General features: G+C 39.3%; 1 protein-coding gene across 1 annotated transcript in view; it reads right to left on the bottom strand.

Annotated features, from left to right (window-relative positions):
- FPGS (folylpolyglutamate synthase) overlaps positions 1–8,052 on the bottom strand; it is a 32,547-nt gene extending 24,495 nt beyond the window's left edge. Inside the window, exons 1-3 of the mRNA XM_067471765.1 lie at positions 7,864–8,052; positions 1,566–1,694; positions 103–156 (exon numbers count right to left, since the gene is read on the bottom strand). Coding sequence (XP_067327866.1) covers positions 103–156; positions 1,566–1,694; positions 7,864–8,013 — 333 coding nt within the window. The 5' untranslated portion in view covers positions 8,014–8,052. The remainder of the gene's footprint in view (positions 1–102; positions 157–1,565; positions 1,695–7,863) is intronic.
- Between the last annotated feature and the right edge of the window lie 15,561 nt (positions 8,053–23,613).

The raw sequence follows: 23,613 nt of genomic DNA, 5'->3' as shown, positions 1-23,613 counted from the left end.
TACGCAAAGCCATGTTTACATTCGTCCGGACACTCCAGCCCTCCCTTGCCCCTTCTTTCTAAGCCAATCCCGTGCCGTTTTCCCCCTGCGCAGCCCACTCACCTTGCCCTTTGTCCCTGTGACATGGATGATGTTGAGCTGGTCCAGGTCGCTGACCTGCCGGGCCAAGCGGAAGAGAGCGTTTGTGATTAGTTTAATGCCCAGATTAGAATACAATTTAGGACAGTCCTGGGCCTACTTCGGCCCTCCCTCCCTCCCTCCAGGTGATTTGGATTGCAACTCCCACAATTCCTAACAGACGGTAATAATAATAATAATAATATTGTGGTATAGTACAATATCTTTATATATAAAATCCAAAAGGGCGTCGTTAGGGACCGCAAAACGCAAAAACCCCCGGACGAAAAATCACCAAAATTGGCGTACACATACCTCAAACCACAAGGTATGCACAACACTCATCACAACTCAAAAAAAATAACAACGAACTCACAATTACACAACCAAACGGAGCATGCGCAGAGGCGTCCCGGTGTGAGTCGCCCGGCGCACGCACATGGCCGCACCACGCCCCCTTCGTGCAAGCCCCGCCCCTTCCCCATGCCAAACCGAGCACGGCCGGCGTCTGGCTCCAGGGAAGGAAGGACGTTGCCATCGGGGATGATGAGGAACGGGAAGGAGGGAAGGAAGCGGGTGAGGGAAGGAAGGACAGAAATGAGGGGAAGGGGTGTAAATAGGAAGGAAGGAAAGAAGGAAGGCAGGTATATCAGAGAAGAAAGGTAGGAAATAAACAAAAGGAGGGAAGGGGAAGGGAAGGTGTATGAAAAAAGGAAGGAAGGAGAAGTTGGGAAAGTATATGAGGGAAGAAAGGGAGGAAAGAAAGAAGAAAGAGAGAGTAGGAGCATGGGAAAGAAGGGAGGAAGGAAGAAGAAAGGAGCGGAAGGGAAGGTGTAGGAACGAAGGAAAGGAAGGAAGAAAGGACAGAAGAAAAGGCAAGGGAGGAAAGAAAGCAAATGAAGAAGAGAAAGAGAGGGAAGGAAAGAAAGAAAAGTAAGTATGGAACTACAGAGCGAAGGAAGGAAGGAAAGAAAGAGAGGGAAGAAAGGAGACAAAGAGGAAGGAAAAGAAAAAAGGGAGGAGGAAGGAAAGAGGTACAGAAGGAAGGAGGAGAGAAGGAAAGAAAAAAGGGAAGGGAGGAAAGATGCAGCAAAGGAAAAAGAGAAAGAAAGAGAGAAAGACGCAGGGAAGGAAAGAAATAAGGAGAAGGAAGGATGAAAGCAAACAGCAAAGGAAGGGAGTAAACAGGTAGAGAAGGAAGAAAGGAAAGAAGAAAACGGAATGAAGGAAGGAGTGAAAGAAGCAGAGAAAGAGGGAGAGAAGGCTGGCCACAGCAACGCGTGGCGGGTAAAGCTAGTAATAATATATAATACTAATATTGTGCTGTGCTAATAATATAATAGATCATATATACATATAATATTGGTAATAATATTACAATGTGATGCAATATAATACAAGGGGGGATGTCTTAATATAAAGAAATTATATATTTCCTCCCTTTTCACCTTCAAGCCGCTGCGTTGGAGGAACCCGGCCATGGCTTCCAGCTGCGCTTGGGGGTCCCCTCGCTCCCGCTTCACCTGCTCCAGGTAACTGGCGTTGGTCTGAAGCGTGTTCAGTGTCCGAATGGCATCCTAGCGTGCAAAAAGGACCATTAGCACACACAGACACATATATATGGGACAATAATATAATATATACATACGGGAAAACCATGTACTGCTTATCCCTTCTTGGGACTAGAAGCATTTTTATTCCTCCCCCCCCCCCCAAAGATATGGGAATATTTGCATATATAAACAAGCAATCCCCGAGTTACAAATGTCTGACTTACAAACAACTCACAGTTAAGCCACTTTGAGTCTCCTTTGGGCAAGATAAAGTGGAGTATAAATAAGCCTAATAGTAATAATAATAATAATAATAATAGATATGTATCAGCAGCAGAGTAGCCAAGCGCAAGGGCAGATGCCGTCACTGTGTCTGGTTGTGATCCCCAGGTTGTGCCAGTCAGCTTTCGTATGATATTATTTCTAGCACCCACTTTTTGCTTGATATTCAAGCAATGTTTCTTATAAGTCAGAGCAAGGTCCAGAGTGACTTCCAGGTATTTGGATGTGCTGCAATGCTCCGGTGGGATTCCTTCACAGGTAATCCTCAGAGCTCAAGATGTTTGTCTGTTCTTAAGATGAAAAGCACATGTCTGTGTTTTAGATAGATTAGGAATCAGCTGGTTTCCCCGTAATAAGCAGTACGAGTGCCGAAAGCTTCAACCATTTCAAAGTTCCTTGCTTGGGTGGTGATGGCACGATCATCAGCATAGATGAAACTCTCTGTCCCTCCTGGCAGTGGCTGGTCATTTGTGTACCTGTTAAACATTGATGGTGCAAGCTGCTCTTCCTGTAATAGGCAGTAAGAGCACCTAAAGCTACAGAGAGCTTCTGTTCAACCATCTCAAAGCTCCCTGCTTGGGCGGTGATGGCACGATCATCAGCATAGATGAAACTCTCTGTCCTTTCTGGCAGTGGCTGGTCATTTGTGTAAATGTTAAACATGGATGGAGTAAGCTGGCTTTCTCTGTAATAGGCAGTAAGAGCACCTAAAGCTACAGAGAGCTTCTGTTCAACCATCTCAAAGCTCCCTGCTTGGGCGGTGATGACATGATCGTCAGCATAGATGAAACTCTCTGTCCCTTCTGGCAGTGGCTGATCAACGTCCAGAAGTGACTTGCAACACAATAATAATAAACATAATAGATAACTAGCCGCTTTGAGTCTCTTTCAGGAGAGATAAAGCGGGGTATAAATAAACATAATAATAATAATAATAATAATAATAATAATAATAATAATGAAATTCTATCTTGGAGTGTCATTTGGGAGAGATGACACGATAAATAAATTTGGGAGAGTATGTGAGGTAGAAATAAACATAAGGATGATGATGATAAAGTATCTCTGGGAGTGTCGTTTGGGAGAGATAAAGTGGGGTATAAATAAACATAATAATGATATTGCGAGGTGGGTCCTTTCAGACCGGAAGAAGGGAGGAAGGAAGGAAGGAAAGAAACAAAGAGAAAAAGAAGGGAAAGAAAGCAGGAAGGGGGAGAAATAAAAAAGGAGCGAGGGAGGGAAGGAAGGAAGGAGAAAAAGAAGGGAAAGAAATAAAAAGGAAGGAGGGAGGGAAGGAAAGAAAGAAGGAAAGAGAAAAAGAAGGGAAAGAAATAAAAAAGGAGGGAGGGAAGGAAGGAAAGAAAAAGAAGGGAAAGAAATAAAGAAAGGAGGGAGAGAAAGAAAGAAAGAAAGAAAGAGGGAAAGAAAGCAGGAAGGGGAAGAAATAAAAAAGGAGGGAAGGAGGTAAGGAAGGAAGGAAGGAAAGAAAGAGAAAAAGAAGGGAAATAAAGCAGGAAGGAGAAGAAATAAAAAAGGAGCGAGGGAGGGAAGGAAGGAAGGAAAGAGAAAAAGAAGGGAAAGAAATAAAAGGAAGGAGGGAGGGAAGGAAAGAAAGAAAAAGAAGGGAAAGAAAGCAGGAAGGGGAAGAAATAAAAAAGGAGGGAGGGGAGGAAGGAAAGAAAGAAAAAGAAGGGAAAGAAATAAAAAAAGAAGGGAGAGAGAGAAAGAAAGAAGGAAAGAAAGCAGGAAGGGGAAGAAATAAAAAAGGAGGGAGGGAGGTAAGGAAGGAAGGAAGGAAAGAGAAAAAGAAGGGAAAGAAATAAAAAAGGAGCGAGGGAGGGAAGGAAGGAAGGAAAGAAAAAGAAGGGAAAGAAATAAAGAAAGGAGGGAGAGAGAGAGAGAAAGCAAGAAAGAAAGAAGGGGAAAGAAAGCAGGAAGGGGAAGAAATAAAAAAGGAGGGAGTGAGGTAAGGAAGGAAGGAAGGAAAGAAAGAGAAAAAGAAGGGAAAGAAATAAAAAAGGACAGAGGGAGGGAAGGAAGGAAGGAAAGAAAGAAAAAGAAGGGAAAGAAATAAAGAAAGGAGGGAGAGAGAGAGAGAGAGAGAAAGCAAGAAAGAAAGAAGGGGAAGAAATAAAAAAGGAGGGAGGGAGGGAAGGAAGGAAGGAAAGAAAGAGAAAAAGAAGGGAAAGAAATAAAAAAGGAGCGAGGGAGGGAAGGAAGGAAGGAAAGAAGGAAGGAAGGAAAGAAAGAGAAAAAGAAGGGAAAGAAAGCAGGAAGGGGATGAAATAAAAAAGTAGGGAAGGAAGGAAGGAAAGAAAGAAAGAGAGAGAGAAAAAGAAGGGAAAGAAAGCAGGAAGGGGATGAAATAAAAAAGTAGGGAAGGAAGGAAGGAAAGAAAGAAAGAGAGAGAGAAAAAGAAGGGGAAAAAAAGCAGGAACGGGAAGAAATAAAAAAGGAGGGAAGGAAGGAAGAGAAAGGAGAAGTGGAACAACACACAAGGAGGGAATGTGAAAGAAGGGAAAGAAAGGGAAAGGAAGAAAGGAAAAGGAGGGAAGAGAAAGGAAAAGGGGAAAGTTATGGGGGAGGGAAAGAACGGCGGGTATCTTCGAGGACATTTGCTAATCTGGATTAAAGTTCAACTACGCGGAGATAATGTGTAACCAAGCCCTAACTTCTGAAAACAGTGAAAGTGCAGCAAATGGTCAAGCAAAACATTGCACCAAGCTTTTGCAAAAAGACCCCTCACTGATCCGGGTGCAAAATGCACCTCCATCCCGGAATTCTGCAAAGCAACCATGCCACCACTGAATCCAATCGGGAAGGGTGAAGGAAGGGGGAAGAAAGGCGGTCCCAGTTCTGCCCTGATTAGACCAGACAGGAAAATACATAATTGAGGCTTGGTTGCAAAGGAAGCCAAGTCAATCACATGGGAGGAATTGAGGCCGGGCCGCTCATCCCGTGGGATTGATTTCACTGCTTTGCCACTTAATAAACTTTTTCCATGCGTTTATGATGGAATGACACTGACAACCCAGGAACACAAACTGTGACACGTAGGGTAAGAACAGAACGTCCCACCTGCCTGCTCTCCTCCTGGAGCGGTACCTATTGATCTACTCACATTTGCATGTTTTCGAACTGCTAGGTTGGCAGGAGCTGGGGCTAACAGCGGGAGCTCACGCCGCTCCATGGATTCAAACCGCCAACCTTACGGTGAGGAAGTTCCGCAACTCAGCAATTTAACCCTCTGCATAATATATACTGCTGTATTATTATTATTATTATTATTTGAAAAACAACAAGATGAGTCCTCAGCAAACAAGGTCACTCTGCTGGCTGTTGTATTGGGTCACACGTCGGACAATTCCCAAGTGTTTAGGATTGTCTGATGTATTGGCGAATGATGCATGCAGATCCCAATAAGGCAGCCTTCTCCAGCTGGCAGGTGGTGATTTTGTCAGAGCTGATTGTGTTTAAGTGCAGGCCAAGGTCTTGAGGTGCTGCACCCAGTGTGCCAATCACCACTGGAACCCCCTTGACTGGCTTGTGTATTATTATTATTATTATTATTATGGGTGCTGCTGAGCTGCTTTGCAGGTCTGACTATCCTTGTTGTATTTTTTATTAATATATATTAAGTAAACATATATATTATTTATTACTAATATATATATATATATATAAAATAGTAATATATATAAATATATATACACACACACCCATACACACCACTGTTTTATTATTAATGTTATGGGTGCTGCAGGCTGAGCTCCCATGCAGGCCTGGCTGTCTTGGCTATAGGACTATAACTATCTATCTATCTATCTATAAAATATATACCTCTATTAATTCTATTATATACTATATTGCATATATAACATACATACATATATATATATATACAGGGTTAGTCAAAATGAATAGGCCAATAAGAAAATTAATTGTACCCGAATTGGCCTATTCATTTTGACTAACCCTGTATATATATATATGAGTACAATATATATATGAATTATATACTATATTATATATAGCATATATAATTATATAATCTATCCATTAATTATATTATATACTATTTTTATATATATTATTTATATTATCAACTATTTTATATATAACATATATATTATACAATACAAATATATTAATTATATTATATACTATATTATATATATCACATATATATATTATACAATATATCTATTATTATCAACTATTTTATGTATGTAACATATATATATATTACACAATATAAATATATTATATACTATAGTATATATATAACATATATATATATATATGACAATATATATTAATTACATTAGATACTATATTATATAGCACACACACATAAATATTATACAATATATATATATTAATTACATTATATATGAGGTGAGAAGGTCGGTATACAAAACTTTTAAATAAATAAATAAATAATATATATTATAAACTGTTTTATGTATGTAACGTTTATATATTATACAATATAAATATATTAATTATATTATATACTATATTGTATATATAACATATATATATTAGACAATATATATATTAATTATATTATAAACTATATATGTAACATATATATATATTATACAATATATATGAATTACATTGTATACTATATTATATAGCACACAGACATATATATATTATGCAATATATATATGAATTAATTATATATGTATATATTATAATATATATTATATATTATACTATATATATATATACACACACACTATACTCTCTCTATGTATATATTATAATATATATTATAAACTATACTATATATATATATATATATATAGTATATATTATAATATATACATAGAGAGAGTATATATATACACACACACTATACTCTCTCTATGAATATATATTATAATATATATTATATACTATACTATATATATAGTATATATTATAATATATACATAGAGAGAGTATATATATATACACACACACTATACTCTATGTATATACGATAATATATATTATATACTATATATATATATATATAGTATATATTATAATATATACATAGAGAGTATATATATATACACACACACTATACTCTCTCTATGTATATATTATAATATATATTATATACTATATATATATATATATTATAATATATACATAGAGTATATATATATACACACACACTATACTCTATGTATATATTATAATATATATTATATTCTATACTGTATATATATATAGTATATATTATAATATATACATAGAGAGAGTATATATATATACACACACACTATACTCTCTCTATGTATATATTATAATATATATTATATACTATATATATATATATTATAATATATACATAGAGAGAGTATATATATACACACACACACTATACTCTATGTATATATTATAATATATATTATATTCTATACTGTATATATATAGTATATATTATAATATATACATAGAGAGAGTATATATATATACACACACTATACTCTATGTATATATTATAATATATATATATATAAATATATATATATTATATACTATACTATATATTTATATATATATATATATAATAATATATACATAGAGATAGTATATATATACACACACACTATACTCTCTCTATGTATATATTATAATATATATACTATACTATACTATATATAGTATATATTATAATATATACATAGAGAGAGTATATATATATACACACACACTATACTCTCTCTCTATGTATATATATATATGTATTATTATTGTGATGGGGATGACTGGGTGTCCTGGGAGGCCTTGCTTGGGAAACATGTTCCTTCTCCACGTGTTCCTCCTCCTTCTCCTTCTCTCCACCTGCATGGCTGATGATGAGGATGATGCAACTCTTACCTTAAAGCCTCCCTTTCCCAAGCCTTACCTGGTACTCCATGTTGGGCGCCGCCGGGGCCGGCCTGGCGCTGAACCCGCGGGAGGAGACCACACGCGGGTTTGTCGCGCGATGAAAGCGCCGCAGCACCACCGGGAGGGGAAGCAGCAGCACAGCGCGGGTCGCCCGGCGCGCGCTCATGGCCAGACCACGCCCCCTCCGCGCAAGCCACGCCCCCTCCCTGCCCACCCTGACGCAACCCTTCGCTCCGCCTCCTCCTCTGGACCACGCCCCCCTCCTGCGCGCAAGCCACGCCCCCTCCCTTCCCACCCTGACGCAATCCTCCGCTCCTCCTCCGCCGCCGCCATCTTGAGTAAGGGCAAGGCTGCTTCTGGGATTGGGTTTTGGGCCTCCCTCCCCTCACACAATTCCTCACAGCCGGTAATCATAATAATAGTAATAATAATAATAGGAATAATGTAAGAACATATTTAATAATAATTGTAATCTTTAGAAGGGGCAGTGAAGGGTCTCTTTTGGGATTTCTTTTCGAGCCAAACTGTGGGGAGTAGCCGGCGCGGCCATCTTTGAGAATGGCAAAACAACAAAAATGGCGCCTTGTGGTTGGAATGTGAAAGAAAATAGAAACATAATTAGATAGAAATAAGAACATTCTAAGGTAATGATACTAATATGTTATATATATATAATACTGTCAATTTTAATACAATATATTTCATATTACATGTAGTATTACTAATAATAATATTATAGTATAATGGTATCAGGAATGCAAACATAAATAGAAATAATAACATTGTAAAGTAATAATACTAATATATATAGTAATACTGTCAATAATAATACAATATATTTCATATTACATGTAGTATTACTAATAATATTACAGTATAGTGGTATCAGGAATATAAACAAAAATAGATAGAAATAATAACATTGTAAGATAATAATACTAATATATATAATAATACTAGCAATAATAATACAATATAATATTTTTATATTTTTGTTGTTTGGCCATTGCTGTTTCTCAAGTCCCTCCTGACTTGAATAAATAAATTATAATGGATGCTGCTGGGCTCTCTTTAATATATTAGTATTATTAATATATATATATATATATATACACACACACACACACACACGATAAAAAGTAAAGGTTTTTCCCTGACGTTAAGTCCAGTCAAGCTATTGTAAGGTAATAATACTCATATATATAATAATAGTATTATCAATAAGAATACAATATAGTAATTTTATATTTCATATTAAATGTAGTAGTATTAATATTACAGTATAATACAGTATAGTAATATATAGTACTAATATTGAGCTATGCTAGTAATATATTGTATGTACATATAACTTGTAAGCTGCTCTGTCTATACTATATAATTAGTAATACTAAATATGAAATATATTGTATTATTGTTGACAGCATTATTCTATATATTATGTTAGTATCATTACCTTACAATGTTCTTATTTCTATCTATTTATGTTTATATTTATGATATACTAAATATGAAATATATTGTATTATTATAGATATTAGTATTATTACCTTACCTTCGAGGTGAGAGTGGGCGGGGTATAAATAAATAAATATCAATAATGTGGTAATATAATCTATATAAATAAAAATGTAATGTTCGTTTGTAGGATTAACATTAACTCAAAAACCACTGGACAAATTGACAACAAATTGGGACACAAGACACCTCTCAGGCCAACAAATGACCATCACTCATAAAAACACAGCAGAAGAGACTTAAAAAGCCAAACAATAAAAAATACATTACAATGCATGTGCAAAACCACATATATACACAAATATATGCACTCACATAAACACAGACTGGGCCACAGCAATGCGGGGCACCGGATGGCTAGTATAATATATATACTTCAAGTTAAGGAGCCCTCAAAGGTGCAGTGGGTTAAACCGCTGAGCTGCGGAACTTGACCGAAAGGTTGACGGTTCGAATCCGGGAGGCAGGGTGAGCTCCCGCTGTCAGCCCCAGCTTCTGCCAGCCTAGCAGTTAGCAAAAATGCAAATGTGGTACTGCTCCTTTTGTCGGGGAGGTAAGGGCACTCCATGCAGTCCTGCCAGTGGCCACATGACCTTGGAGGCGTCTACGGACAACACCGGCTCTTCAGCTTAGAAATGGAGATGAGCACCACTGGACTTAATGTCATCGGAAAACCTATACATATATCATAAGTTGCAGTAAAGTAAAGGTAAAGGTTTTCCCCTGACATGAAGTCCATTTGTGTTGGACTCTGGGAGTCTGATGCTCATCTCCAATTCTAAGACGAAGAGCCAGAGTTGTCCGTAGACACCTCCAAGGTCGCAGTTACCTTCCCGCCGGAGCAGTACCTATTGATCTACTCGCAGGGAAGATGGTGAAAGGAAAGAGAACGGAGGGACGTGGAAGAAAGAGGGACGATCCCTCAGCCTTGAGCCATGCTAGTTTAAAGTGGCGTCAAACTGGATTAATTCTATAGTGAAGACCAGGCCTAAGACAACTTTGGCCTTCTCTCCAGGTGTTTTAAATTGCAATGCTCACAATTCCTAACAGCCAGTATATTGTTGTTATTATTATTATCGTCATCATCATCATTATTTATTTATATTATATTATAATTTTTGGAATATTATTACATTACTTTTAATATTTTATTATTATTATTATTATTTAGAACTTTGATATATCGGTCTTCTCACCTCCGCAGAGGAACTCAGGCCGGTTCAGAACAACAGTATCACAGACAATATTTTACATTGATAATAATGTATTATGTCATTAATTTTAATTTATTATTATTATATTAATAATTTCAATACATATTATTTTATCCTATTAAGTCTTATGTTTTTCTATTATTTTATTATATCATTATTATATTTTAATATGTTATATAGTTATTAATTTTATATTACAATCACATTATATTTTAAATATTTTATTATAATAAATTTGTTTTATTGTTTTATTAGTTTTAATTTATTATATTATATGATTACTATGTTGTGTAGTATTAACTTTAATACATTTTATTCTTATATTATTATAGTATTAATTAATTAATTATTATATTATTATTAATAATTCCAATATATATAATTTTATCCTATTAAGTCTTATGTTTTATTATTATTTTATTATATCATTATTATATTTTAATATGTTATATTGTTATTAAATTTACATTACGATCATATTATATTTTAGATATTTTATTATAATAAATTTGTTTTATTGTTTTATTAATTTTTGATTTATTATATTATATGATTACTATGTTGTGTAGTATTAATTTTAATACATTTTATTCTTATATTGTTATAGTATTATTAATTTTAACATTATTATATTAATTAATTAATTATTATTATATTATTAATAACTCCAATATATATTATTTTATCCTATTAAGTCTTATGTTTTATTATTATTTTATTATATCATTATTATATTTTAATATGTTATATAGTTATTAATTTTATATTACGATCACATTATAGTGTATTTTTGATATTTTATTTTAATAAATTTGTTTTATTGTTTATTGTTTTATTAAGTTTTGATTTATTATATGATTACTATGTCGTGTATTATTAATTTTAATATATTTTATTCTTATATTGTTATAGTATTAATTTTAACATTATTCTATTTTAATACATTATTATTATTATTAATTTTATATTGCTATTATTATTATTAATTTTATATTGCTATTACATTATTTTAATATTTTATAATAATATTATTTTAATAATTAATTAATTATTATATTACATGATTATTATGTTATGTTATTATTAATTTTTATATTATTATATTTTAATATATTATTAATTTTATATTGCTATTACATTGTTTTAATATTTTATAATAATATTATTTTAATAATTTTAATTTATTATAATATTACATGATTATTATGTTATGTTATTATTAATTTTAATATATTTTGTTATATCATTATGTTATATACTATTAATTTTAATATATTTTGTTGTTGTTGTTGTTGTTGTTATTATTATTATTATTATTATTATTATTATTATTATTATTACCGGCTGTTAGAAATTGTGGGAATTGAAGTCCAAAACACCTGGAGGGAAGGCCATTGGACTCATATTCATGAATGCACATTTATTTACCTTGTAGGTTTGTCGGATCTTCCTCCTCTCCATGATGATATTCCGGATCAGTCGGACTGCTCTTCTCTTCCCGAATTGTCACCGGAGGCAGATAAAGAGTGGCATCTGGCAGGATGGAAGGAAGGCAAGTTAAACAGCAACTAGAAGGATGTGTTTACATAGTTTACGACACTAAAGGCCCCTTCTACGCTGCCACATGATCCAGATTCATATAATTCAGTTCAAAGCATTATAATCTGGATTCTTTGGTAGTGTAGATGGCACCTCATAACTGCTATTGTCTTCATATATATATACATGTAGACACACACACACATATATATGAGGAAGAACTTCCTGACGGTGAGAGCCGTTCAGCAGTGGAACTCTCTGCCCCGGAGTGTGGTGGAGGCTCCTTCTTTGGAAGCTTTTAAACAGGGGCTGAATGGCCATCTGTCAGGGGTGCTTTGAATGCAATATTCCTGCTTCTTGGCAGAATGGGGTTGGACTGGATGGCCCAGGAGGTCTCTTCCTACACTTTGATTCTATGATTCTATGATTCTATATGTACATGCACACACATACAACAGATGGGTTAAGCAGCTATGATATATAGTTCAAGGCAGATAATCTGGATTATATGGGGCCTCAAAGTGGCTATTGCTTCTATATATATGTGTTTGTATATGTGTACGTGTGTATATATGTATACGTGTGTGTGTGTGTGTGTGTGTATATATATAGATATATATATACATACACACACACACACATACAACAGATGGGTTAAGCAGCTATGATAGGCAAATAATCTGGATTATATGGAGCCTCAAAGTGGCTATTGCCTCCATATATATGTGAGTGTGTATGTGTAAGTGTGTATATATGTGTGTGTATATGCACACACATACAACAGATGGGTTAAGCATCTAAGATAGGCAAATAATCTGGATTATATGGAGCTTCAAAGTGACTATTGCCTCCATATATATGTGTGCGTTTGTGCATGTGTATATATGTTGTGTATACACACACATACACACACACACACACACACATACAACAGATGGGTTAAGCAGCTTTGATAGGCAAATAATCTGGATTATAAAGAGCCTCAAAGTGGCTATTGCTTCCATATATATGTGTTTGTGTATGCGTACGTGTGTATATATGTATACGTGTGTGTATGTGTGTGTGTATATATAGATATATATATATACACACACACACATACACATATACAACAGATGGGTTAAGCATCTATGATAGGCAAATAATCTGGATTATATGGAGCCTCAAAGTGACTATTGCTTCCATATATATGTGTGTGTGTATGCACACACACACACACACACACATAGAACAGATGGGTTATTTTATTTATCGTGTCAGGAGCAGACCAATCAGTTGTATTGCATTTTTTAACAAACAAACAAACAGACAGACAGATAGACAGACAAAACACAAAATTTGCAAGCTTGGTATTCTATTAAATGTCCTTTGACCAGTCTCTGGCCACTTGGAGTGCCTCTGGTGTTGCCGCAAGAAGGTCTTCCCTTGTGCATGTGGCAGGGCTCAGGGTGCATTGCAGCAGGTGGTCAGTGGTTGGCTCTTCTCCACACTCGCATGTCGTGGATTCCACTTTGTAGCCCCATTTCTTGAGGTTGGCTCTGCATCTCGTGGTGCCAGAGCACAGTCTGTTCAGCGCCTTCCAAGTCGCCCAGTCCTCTGTGTGCCCAGGGGGGAATCTCCATTGGGTATCAGCCACGGATTGAGGTGCTGGGTTTGAGCCTGCCACTTTTGGACTCTCGCTTGCTGAGGGGTTCCAGCGAGTGTCTCTGTAGATCTTAGAAAACTATTTCTTCATTTAAGTCATTGACGTACTGGCTGATACCCAAACAAGGGATGAGCTGGGGATGTCTCTGCCTTGGTCCTTTCACTATTGGCTGCTCCTTCCCGGCGGATGTCAGGTGGTGCAATACTGGCTAGACAGTGTAATTTCTCCAGTGGTGTAGGGCGCAGACACCCCGTGATAATGCGGCATGTCTCATTAAGAGCCACATCCACTGTTTTAGCGTGGTGAGATGTGTTCCACACTGGGCATGCGTACTCAGCAGCAGAGCAGCTTAGCGCAAGGGCAGATGTCTTCGCTGTGTCTGGTTGTGATCCCCAGGTTGTGCCAGTCAGCTTTCGTATGATATTGTTTCTAGCACCCACTTTTTGCTTGATGTTCAGGCAATGCTTCATGTAGGTCAATGTGTCTCATTGTTGACCTTGGATCGAGGTCTAATCCAGAGTTATGGGGTGCAATCTACACTGCAGAATCAACGCAGTTCAACACCACTCTTATGGCTCAATTCTGTGGGATAATTGCAACCCTCAAACACTTCCCTCAAGGCTGGTTAGTTGCAATGTAAGTTCCCATTGGAGAACCAACACATAAGCAAACTCCACTGATTTGATGAGTTTTGGGGTTAGTAAAAGGATTTAGGTCTAGGATTCCAAAAAGTACGGTTTAGTTGCAAATGTATTGGGAAGAAGAGAGTTTCTGGTTCTTCCAACGCTCCTGGCAATGGTTGGAAGTCAGAATTGTAGCTCCAGGCTGCATTCTTTGCATTGCGTCATCCCTTATTGTTTCGCTCCTTCACTTAGAACACAACTCCCCGTGATCTGACCAAATGGACTTTCATCCCACGCATTAGTCACGAATGCACCTTCGCAGGACCCACTCCTGTTTGTTTTGGCCAAGGCAAAACAACATAGTTGTAGAAATCCCAGCCAGTATACGCTACTACCTGGAATGTCATGTGGATATTAGTCACCCCAGTTACTCAACCTGTGTACTCAACATATAGTTCCCCATATGGTGGTGACCCCCAACCATAACATTATTTTCGTTGCTACTTCCATAACTGTAATATTGCTACTGTTATGAATCGCAATGTAAATATCTGATCTGCAGGATGTATTTTCATTCACTGGACCAAATTGGGCACAAATACCCAATACACCCTCATTTGATTTTGTCATTTGGGAGTTGTAGTTGCTGGGACTTATAGTTCACCTACAATCAAAGAGCATTCTGAACTCCACCAACATTAGAATTGAACCAAACTTGGCACACAGAACTCCCATGACCAAGAGAAAATACTGGAAGGGTTTGGTGGACATTGACATTGAGTTTGGGAGTTGTAGTTCACCTTCATCCAGAGACCACTGTGGACTCAGACAATGATGAATCTGGACCAAACTAGGCACAAATATTCAACATGCCTGAATGTGAATACAGGTGGAGTTTGAAGAAAACAGGCCTTGACATTTTGGGAGTTGTAGTTGCTGGGATTTATAGTTCACCTACAATCAAAGAGCATTCTGATCTCCACTAACAATAGAATTGAACCAAACTTGGCACACAGAACTCCCACGACCAAGAGAAAATACTGGAAGGGTTTGGTGGACATTGACATTGAGTTTGGGAGTTGTAGTTCACCTTCATCCAGAGACCACTGTGGACTCAGACAATGATGAATCTGGACCAAACTAGGCACAAATATTCAACATGCCTGAATGTGAATACAGGTGGAGTTTGAAGAAAACAGGCCTTGACATTTTGGGAGTTGTAGTTGCTGGGATTTATAGTTCACCTACAATCAAAGAGCATTCTGATCTCCACTAACAATAGAATTGAACCAAACTTGGCACACAGAACTCCCACGACCAAGAGAAAATACTGGAAGGGTTTGGTGGACATTGACATTGAGTTTGGGAGTTGTAGTTCACCTTCATCCAGAGAGCACTGTAGACTCAGACAATGATGAATCTGGACCAAACTAGGCACGAATATTCAACATGCCTGAATGTGAATACAGGTGGAATTTGAAGAAAACAGGCCTTGACATTTTGGGAGTTGTAGTTGCTGGGATTTATAGTTCACTTACAATCAAAGAGCATTCTGATCTCCACTAACAATAGAATTGAACCAAACTTGGCACACAGAACTCCCACGACCAAGAGAAAATACTGGAAGGGTTTGGTGGGCATTGACCTTGAGTTTGGGAGTTGTAGTTCACCTTCATCCAGAGAGCATTGTAGACTCAGACAATGATGAATCTGGACCAAACTAGGCACGAATATTCAACATGCCTGAATGTGAATACAGGTGGAATTTGAAGAAAACAGGCCTTGACATTTTGGGAGTTGTAGTTGCTGGGATTTATAGTTCACTTACAATCAAAGAGCATTCTGATCTCCACTAACAATAGAATTGAACCAAACTTGGCACACAGAACTCCCACGACCAAGAGAAAATACTGGAAGGGTTTGGTGGGCATTGACCTTGAGTTTGGGAGTTGTAGTTCACCTTCATCCAGAGAGCATTGTAGACTCAGACAATGATGAATCTGGACCAAACTAGGCACAAATATTCAACATGCCTGAATGTGAATACAGGCGGAATTTGAATAAAACAGGCCTTGACATTTTGGGAGTTGTAGTTGCTGGGATTTATAGTTCACCTACAATCAAAGTGCGCTCAGAACTCCACCAATGATAGAATTGGACCAGACCTGTGCTTTCTGGTGGTCTTTGGCGACCCCTCTGACACCCCCTCACCACCTGACCCCCAGGTTGAGAAACACTGAACTAGAGTGAGTCCTTTTCTCTTAACACATACACACACAAACACACACACACCCACGCTAGTGATCCCAAAGGAACTTAGCCATGTACCTTAATATGACCTCTGCTTGGTGGGAGTCTCAGCAGTTTCTTAAGAAACAGCCAAATCCTGTTAACTTATTGTAACATTATCAATACTACTACTACTACTAATAATAATAATGATGATGATGATGATGATGATGATAAGGATTTAAAGATCAAACTGCAAAGTCAGGCACAAGCCAGTCAAGGTGGTCCCAGTGGTGATTGGCACACTGGGTGCAGTGCCTCAAGACCTTGGTCTGCACTTAAACACAATTGGCACTGACAAAATCCCCACCTGCCAGCTGCAAAAGACCACCCTACTCGGATCTGCATGCATTATTCGCCAATACATCACACAGTCCTAGACACTTGGGAAGGGTCCGACGTGTGATCCAATTCAACAGCCAGCAAAATACAGAGTTCAATGTATTGTCGAAGGCTTTTGTGGCCAGAATCACTGATTTGCTGTGAGTTTTCCAGGCTGTATGGTCATGTTCCAGAGGTATTTTCTCCTGACCTTTCGCCCACATCTATGGCAGGCATCCTCAGAGGTTGTGAGGTCTGTTGGAAATTAGGCAAGTGAGATTTATATATCTGTGGAATAATGTCCCGGGTGGGAGAAAGAACTCTTGTCTGCTTGAGGCAGGTATGAATGTTGCAATTGGCCACCTTGATTAGCATTTAATGGCCTTGCAGTTTCAAGGTCTGGCTGCTTCCTGCTTTCCTAGTTTCCAAAAGACCTCACAACCTCTGGCGATGCTTGCCATAGATGCAGGTGAAACATCAGGAGGGAATGCTTCTGGAACATGGCCATACAGCCCGGAAAAATAGCAACCCAATAATAACCGAATGAGAGCTAACAAATTGAAATTGAATCCAGACAAGACAGAGGTCCTACTGGTCAGTCGTAAGGCCGAACAGGGTATAGGGTTACAGCCTGTGTTAGACGGGGTTCCACTCCCCCTGAAGACGCAGGTTCGCAGCTTGGGAGTGATCCTGGACTCATCGCTGAGCCTGGAACCACAGGTCTCAGCGGTGGCTGGGAGAGCTTTCGCACAATTAAAACTTGTGCGCCAGCTGCGCCCGTACCTTGGGAAGTCTGATCTGGCCACAGTGGTCCACACTCTTGTCACATCCCGGTTGGATTACTGCAACGCACTCTACGTGGGGTTGCCTTTGAAGACTGCTCGGAAACTACAACTAGTCCAGCGGGAAGCAGCCAGATTGCTCACCGGAGCGACGTACAGGGAGCACACCATCCCCCTGTTACATCAGCTCCACTGGCTGCCAATCCAATTCCGAGCACAATTCAAAGTGCTGGTTTTAACCTACAAAACCCTATACGGTTCCGGCCCAGTGTATTTGTCCGAACGGATCTCCCTCTACGTCCCACCTCGGAGTTTAAGATCATCTGGGGAGGCCCTGCTCTCGACCCCGCCTTTATCTCAAGTGAGGCTGGCGGGGATGAGGAGCAGGGCCTTCTCGGTGGTGGCCCTTCACCTATGGAACTCACTCCCCGGGGAGATCAGATCAGCGACCTCCCTTCTGTCGTTCAGAAAAAAACTGAAGACCTGGATTTGGGACCAAGCTTTTGGACATTCTGGCAGCTAAAATAAGGACCCATTGATGAGCAGGAATTGTTGGAATGAATGGATATTTCGGAACTCTGAATTTCACTGTGCATGAAATTGTTTTTATTATATTATGTAGTGATGTGTTTTAATGCTGTTAAATGTTTATACTGTTTTATATATGCTGTATATTTTGACAGGCATCGAATTCAGGCCTTTGTTTGTAAGCCGCCCTGGGTCCCCCCTTGGGGGTGAGAACGGCGGGGTATAAGTAACTGCAATAAATAAATAAATAAATAAATAATAATAATAAATGCAGACTGTGCAAGGAAGCTGATGAAACCATGAATCATATCCTCAGCTGTTGCAAGAAAATCGCACAGACGGACTCCAAACAGAGGCACAACTCTGTGGCCCAAAGGATTCACTGGAACTTATGTCACAAGGACCCCCTGCCAGCAGCAAAGAATTGGTGGGATCATAAACCTGCAAAGGGAGTGGGAAATGAACATGCAAAAATACTGTGGGACTTTTGAATCCAGACTGACAAAGCTTTGGAACACAAGACACCAGACATCACGATTGTGGAAAAGACAAAAGTCTGGATTATGGATGTCGCCATTTGAGGTGAGAGTCGCATTGAGGAAAAACAAAGGAAAAACTCAGCCGCTATCAAGACCTCAAAATCAAACGGCAAAGGCTTTGATGGCATCAACCAGTCCAGGTGGTCCCAGTGGTGATGGGCACACTGGGTGCCGTGCCAAATGATCTCAGCCGGCATTTGGAAACAATCAACATCGACAAAATCCTGATCTGTCAAGTGCAAAAGGCCTCCTGACTTGGATCTGAGCGCATCATTCGAAAATACATCACAGAGTCCTAGACGCTTGGGAAGGGTTCGACTTGTGATTTTGTGATACGAAATCCAGCACAGAGGTCTCGTTTGCTGTGAAAGAATAATAATAATAATAATGACATTTGCTGTGTCAGAATAATAATAATAATAATAATAATAATTAGTAATAATAATAACAATGACATTTGCTGTGTCAGAATAATAATAGTAATAATTAATAATGATAATAATAATGACATTTGCTGTGTCAGAATAATAATAATAATAATAATTAATAATAATAATAATGACATTTGCTGTGTCAGAATAATAATAATAATAATTAATAATAATAATAATAATGACATTTGCTGTGTCAGAATAATAATAATAATAATAATAATAATAATAATGACATTTGCTGTGTCAGAATAATAATAATAATAATAATAATAATAATAATAATAATGACATTTGCTGTGTCAGAATAATAATAATAATAATAATAATAAATAATAATAATAATAATAATAATGACAATTGCTGTGTCAGAATAATAATAATAATAATAAATAATAATAATAATAATAATGACATTTGCTGTGTCAGAATAATAATAAATAATAATAATAATAATAATAATGACATTGAAATAGCTGGTGTATTAAGCATTCCTGCAGTCCATCGACCTGCAAAATTTATAAACTGCATTTGAATACAAGTACCCATAGACCTTGCAAAACATATCGATTTCTAAAACACGCACTTCAGAAACCAAGCCCAGGCATCCACGAGACAAACCAAACCTGATCCGTGAGTATCGGAAGATTAGGAAATAGCCCGTCCCCTCTCTCAGCCACACCGAACGTTCTCAACTTGCTCCTGGAATGTGGTCCAAGGGGTTTTGAGGGTTGAAAAGCATCATTTCTGACCCTGGGGTCAAGGGGGGCAGCTTAGCAAGATAGAGTCAAAGGTCTTGCCAGGAGCCATGGCTGGAATTGTTTCTGTGCACGTAAACAGGCCAGCGTGTGATTGTTGGAATGATCTAGGGAGTGACTTTCCTGACCGCGGAGTCTCCAAAGGAAAGTTTATTTCAGAATTGGCCACTATGTACTGCTGGGGTGTCCAAACTTTTTGCAAAGAGGGCCAGGTTTGGCGAGGTGACAGTGTGTGGGGGCAACCATTCAGGTCCCTCATCCCCCAAACCTCATCAGGACGTAAAGTGTCTATGTCCCAAGTTTGGTCCATATCCATGGCAGGTGGGTCTTGTAGTAGTCTCTGGATGTGGGTAAAGATACTGCAAATCCTATCGTCCGTGGTCTATCCTCCCCCAAACCTCACTAGGATGTAAAGTGCATCATAAGGGGTCTGTGTCCCAAGTTTGGTCCATATCCGAGTCGGGTGAGTCTTGCAGTAGTCTCTGGATGTGGGCGAAGGTACTGCAAATCCCATCATCCATGGTCCATCCTCCTCTGCACCTCACCAGGACGTAAAGTGCATCATAAGGGGTCTGTGTCCCAAGTTTGGTCCATATCCGAGGCGGGTGAGTCTTGCAGTCGTTGGCGTGCTGGCTGATACCCAAACAAGGGATGAGCTGGAGATGTCTCTGCCTTGGTCCTTTCACTATTGGCTGCTACTTCCCGGCGGATGTCAGGTGGTGCAATACCGGCTAGACAGTGTAATTTCTCCAGTGGTGTAGGGCACAGACACCCCGTGATAATGCGGCATGTCTCATTAAGAGCCACATCCACTGTTTTAGCGTGGTGATATGTGTTCCACACTGGGCATGCGTATTCAGCAGCACAGTAGCATAGCGCAAGGGCAGATGTCTTCACTGTGTCTGGTTGTGATCCCCAGGTTGTGCCAGTCAGCTTTCGTATGATATTGGGAAGAGCTCCTTGCCCCACCCCAGCCATTCCACAGATATATAAACCCATTGTCCTAATTCCAACAGACCTCACTACCTCTGAGGATGCTTGCCATAGATGCAGGCGAAACGTCAGGAGAAATGCCTCTAGAACATGGCTCTATAGCCCGAAAAAACCCACAAGAACCTACTTCGTATGATATTGTTTCTAGCGCCCACTTTTTGCTTGACGTTCAGGCAGTGCTTCTTGTAGGTCAGAGCACGGTCCAGAGTGACTCCCAGGTATTTGGGTGCGCTGCAATGCTCCCGTGGGATTCCTTCCCATGTAGTCCTCAGAGCTCGGGATGCTTGTCTGTTCTGAAGGTGAAAGGCACATGTCTGTGTTTTAGATGGATTAGGGATCAGCTGGTTTTCCCTGTAAGAGGCAGAAAGAGCACCTAGAGCTTCAGAGAGCTTCTGTTCTACTGTCTCAAAGCTCCCTGATTGGGTGGTGATGGCATGATCATCAGCATAGATGAAACTCTTTGTCCCTTCTGGCAGTGGCTGGTCATTTGTGTAGATGTTGAACATGGATGGAGCAAGCATGCTCCCCTGAGGCAGGCCGTTCTTCTGCTTCTCTGGCCCTGGAACTCAACAAAAAAGCTCCTGTTTGGTAGCAGGTTTCCTATGAGGCGGGTGAGGTGGTCATCCTTTGTGATATTATACATTTTTCTCAGGAGGAGGCAGTGGTTGACAGTATCATAAGCTGCTGACAGGTCTATGAAGACAGCTCCTGTGATCTGCTGCCTTTCAGTTTGCCATTGCCTCTTTTAGACAATCCATTTCTAGTGTATTGACAACAGTGGCCACCAGAGGGAGGTACAACCTTTGGAATATTGGGAAAATGCTAAGATGTTATGGGCAGAGGAGTCTTTGAGCATGTGCAGAGTGCTGCTCTTTCTACGAAGCAGGATTGCCACATCAAACCTGCATTTGGACACTTTTCCCAGAGAGAGGCAGGACCGGACCCTCTTCTTTTGGTGATGCCTCTTTTTTTGGTGGGCTTGCCCCTCATTTACCCATGCATTCCACCCCATAGTTCAGTTTAGGGCAGGCTCTCTTTCTGCACAATATTGCTCCCAGGGTGCCGCAAAATAATACTCCGAAATTCAGGAAAGCTTTTGCAGCCCCCGAGGCCAGATGCAGCTCAGCGATCCTGCTCCCCACAAGTTTTAGCGAAAACAGGCTCCGCTTGGAATCCGTTTTAGTCCACTCGAGCTGAACAAAGTTGCGTCAAGCGCATGCCAAATGCTCCAAGCGGGAAGGGAGAGTGCTTCCCGGGAAAGGCCCCAGAGCCCTGAGATGCTCTTCAGCCGCTCTCATTAGCAGCTGCCTCCTTCCTTCACTCTCTCTCCTGATCTTGATGGTGTCCTGCCGTGCCCTCGGATGCGCCGACACTACAGCACTGGGATGCACGCCTCCATAGCCCAGGTATAGCATGGGAAGAGAACCCCAAGGGCCATCCAGACCAACCCTTGCCCACCTGTTTTCCCAAGAGATTTGCAGGAATTTTTGGAGGCAACGCTGATGGAATTGTTCCAGAAGTTGAGAGTGACGCCTGTAGACAGTCCACGTTTCACAGGCGTCTAACAGGATCGGGAGAACAACAGCTTTGTCAACAAGCTCCTTAGTCTCCCTACGGATGTCCCGATCCTCAAACACTGTCTGCTTCATTTGGAAAAATGCTGCACTCGCAGAGCTCAGGCAGTGTTGTGGGAGGTGGCTGCCAAGGGAGCGGAAATGGTCAACATTTTGTAATGTTACTCCATTAAGCTGTATTTCTGGCATTTTCACAAAATAAACCTAAGAGACACGTTGCTGGGGTTTTCTTCACCATTTTCATATCTATGGGTTCAATGGCAACCATAAGGAAATGTCTCCATTTTCAGTCTGGTCAGATGTGTGCCCATTGCATCCTATTGTGGCTCTTGGCCGGGCGCTGGTCCAGGGACCCCCTGTTGAGACCTGTGAAGCCTCTGAGGATGAGGATGAGGATTTTCTGGTTGAGGCGGGGGTTTCTCTGGAGGAAAACGAAAGTGTTTTTCAAGGCGATGGGGAATGTTTGGAGTAGATCTGTTGTCGGGGAAACAGGCAGCAATTCTCATGAGAATTGGCCAAGGATTGACTCTGAAAGGGATGTGGAGGAGAATGCCAGAAAACCACATCATCATCATCATCATCATCATCATTATTTGAAACACAACAAAATGAACCTACAAGCAGACACTCTGCTGGCTGTTGTATTGGATCACACGTCAGACACTTCCCAAGTATCTAGGACTGTGTGGTGTATGGGCGAATAATGCGTGCAGATCCCAGTAAGGTGGCCTTCTGCAGCTGGCAGATGGTCATTTTGTCAGTGCCGATTGTGTTTAAGTGCAGGCCAAGGTCTTGAGGCACTGCACCCAGTGTGCCCATCACCACTTGACTGGCTTGTGCCAGAGTCTTTGCAGTTCGATCTTTAAGTCCTCATATTGTGTCAGCTTTTCCAGTTGTTTCTCATCAATCCTGCTGTCACCTGGGATTGCGACATCGACGACCCATACTTTGTTTTTTAACATGATCATGAGGTCAGGAGTATTATGCTCCAGAACTCTGTCTGAATCCAGAA

Source organism: Anolis sagrei, chromosome 11 (genome assembly GCF_037176765.1).
Source record: "Anolis sagrei isolate rAnoSag1 chromosome 11, rAnoSag1.mat, whole genome shotgun sequence".
NCBI classification, from domain to species: Eukaryota; Metazoa; Chordata; class Lepidosauria; order Squamata; family Dactyloidae; genus Anolis; species Anolis sagrei.
This window is presented reverse-complemented; position numbering and strand designations above follow the sequence as displayed.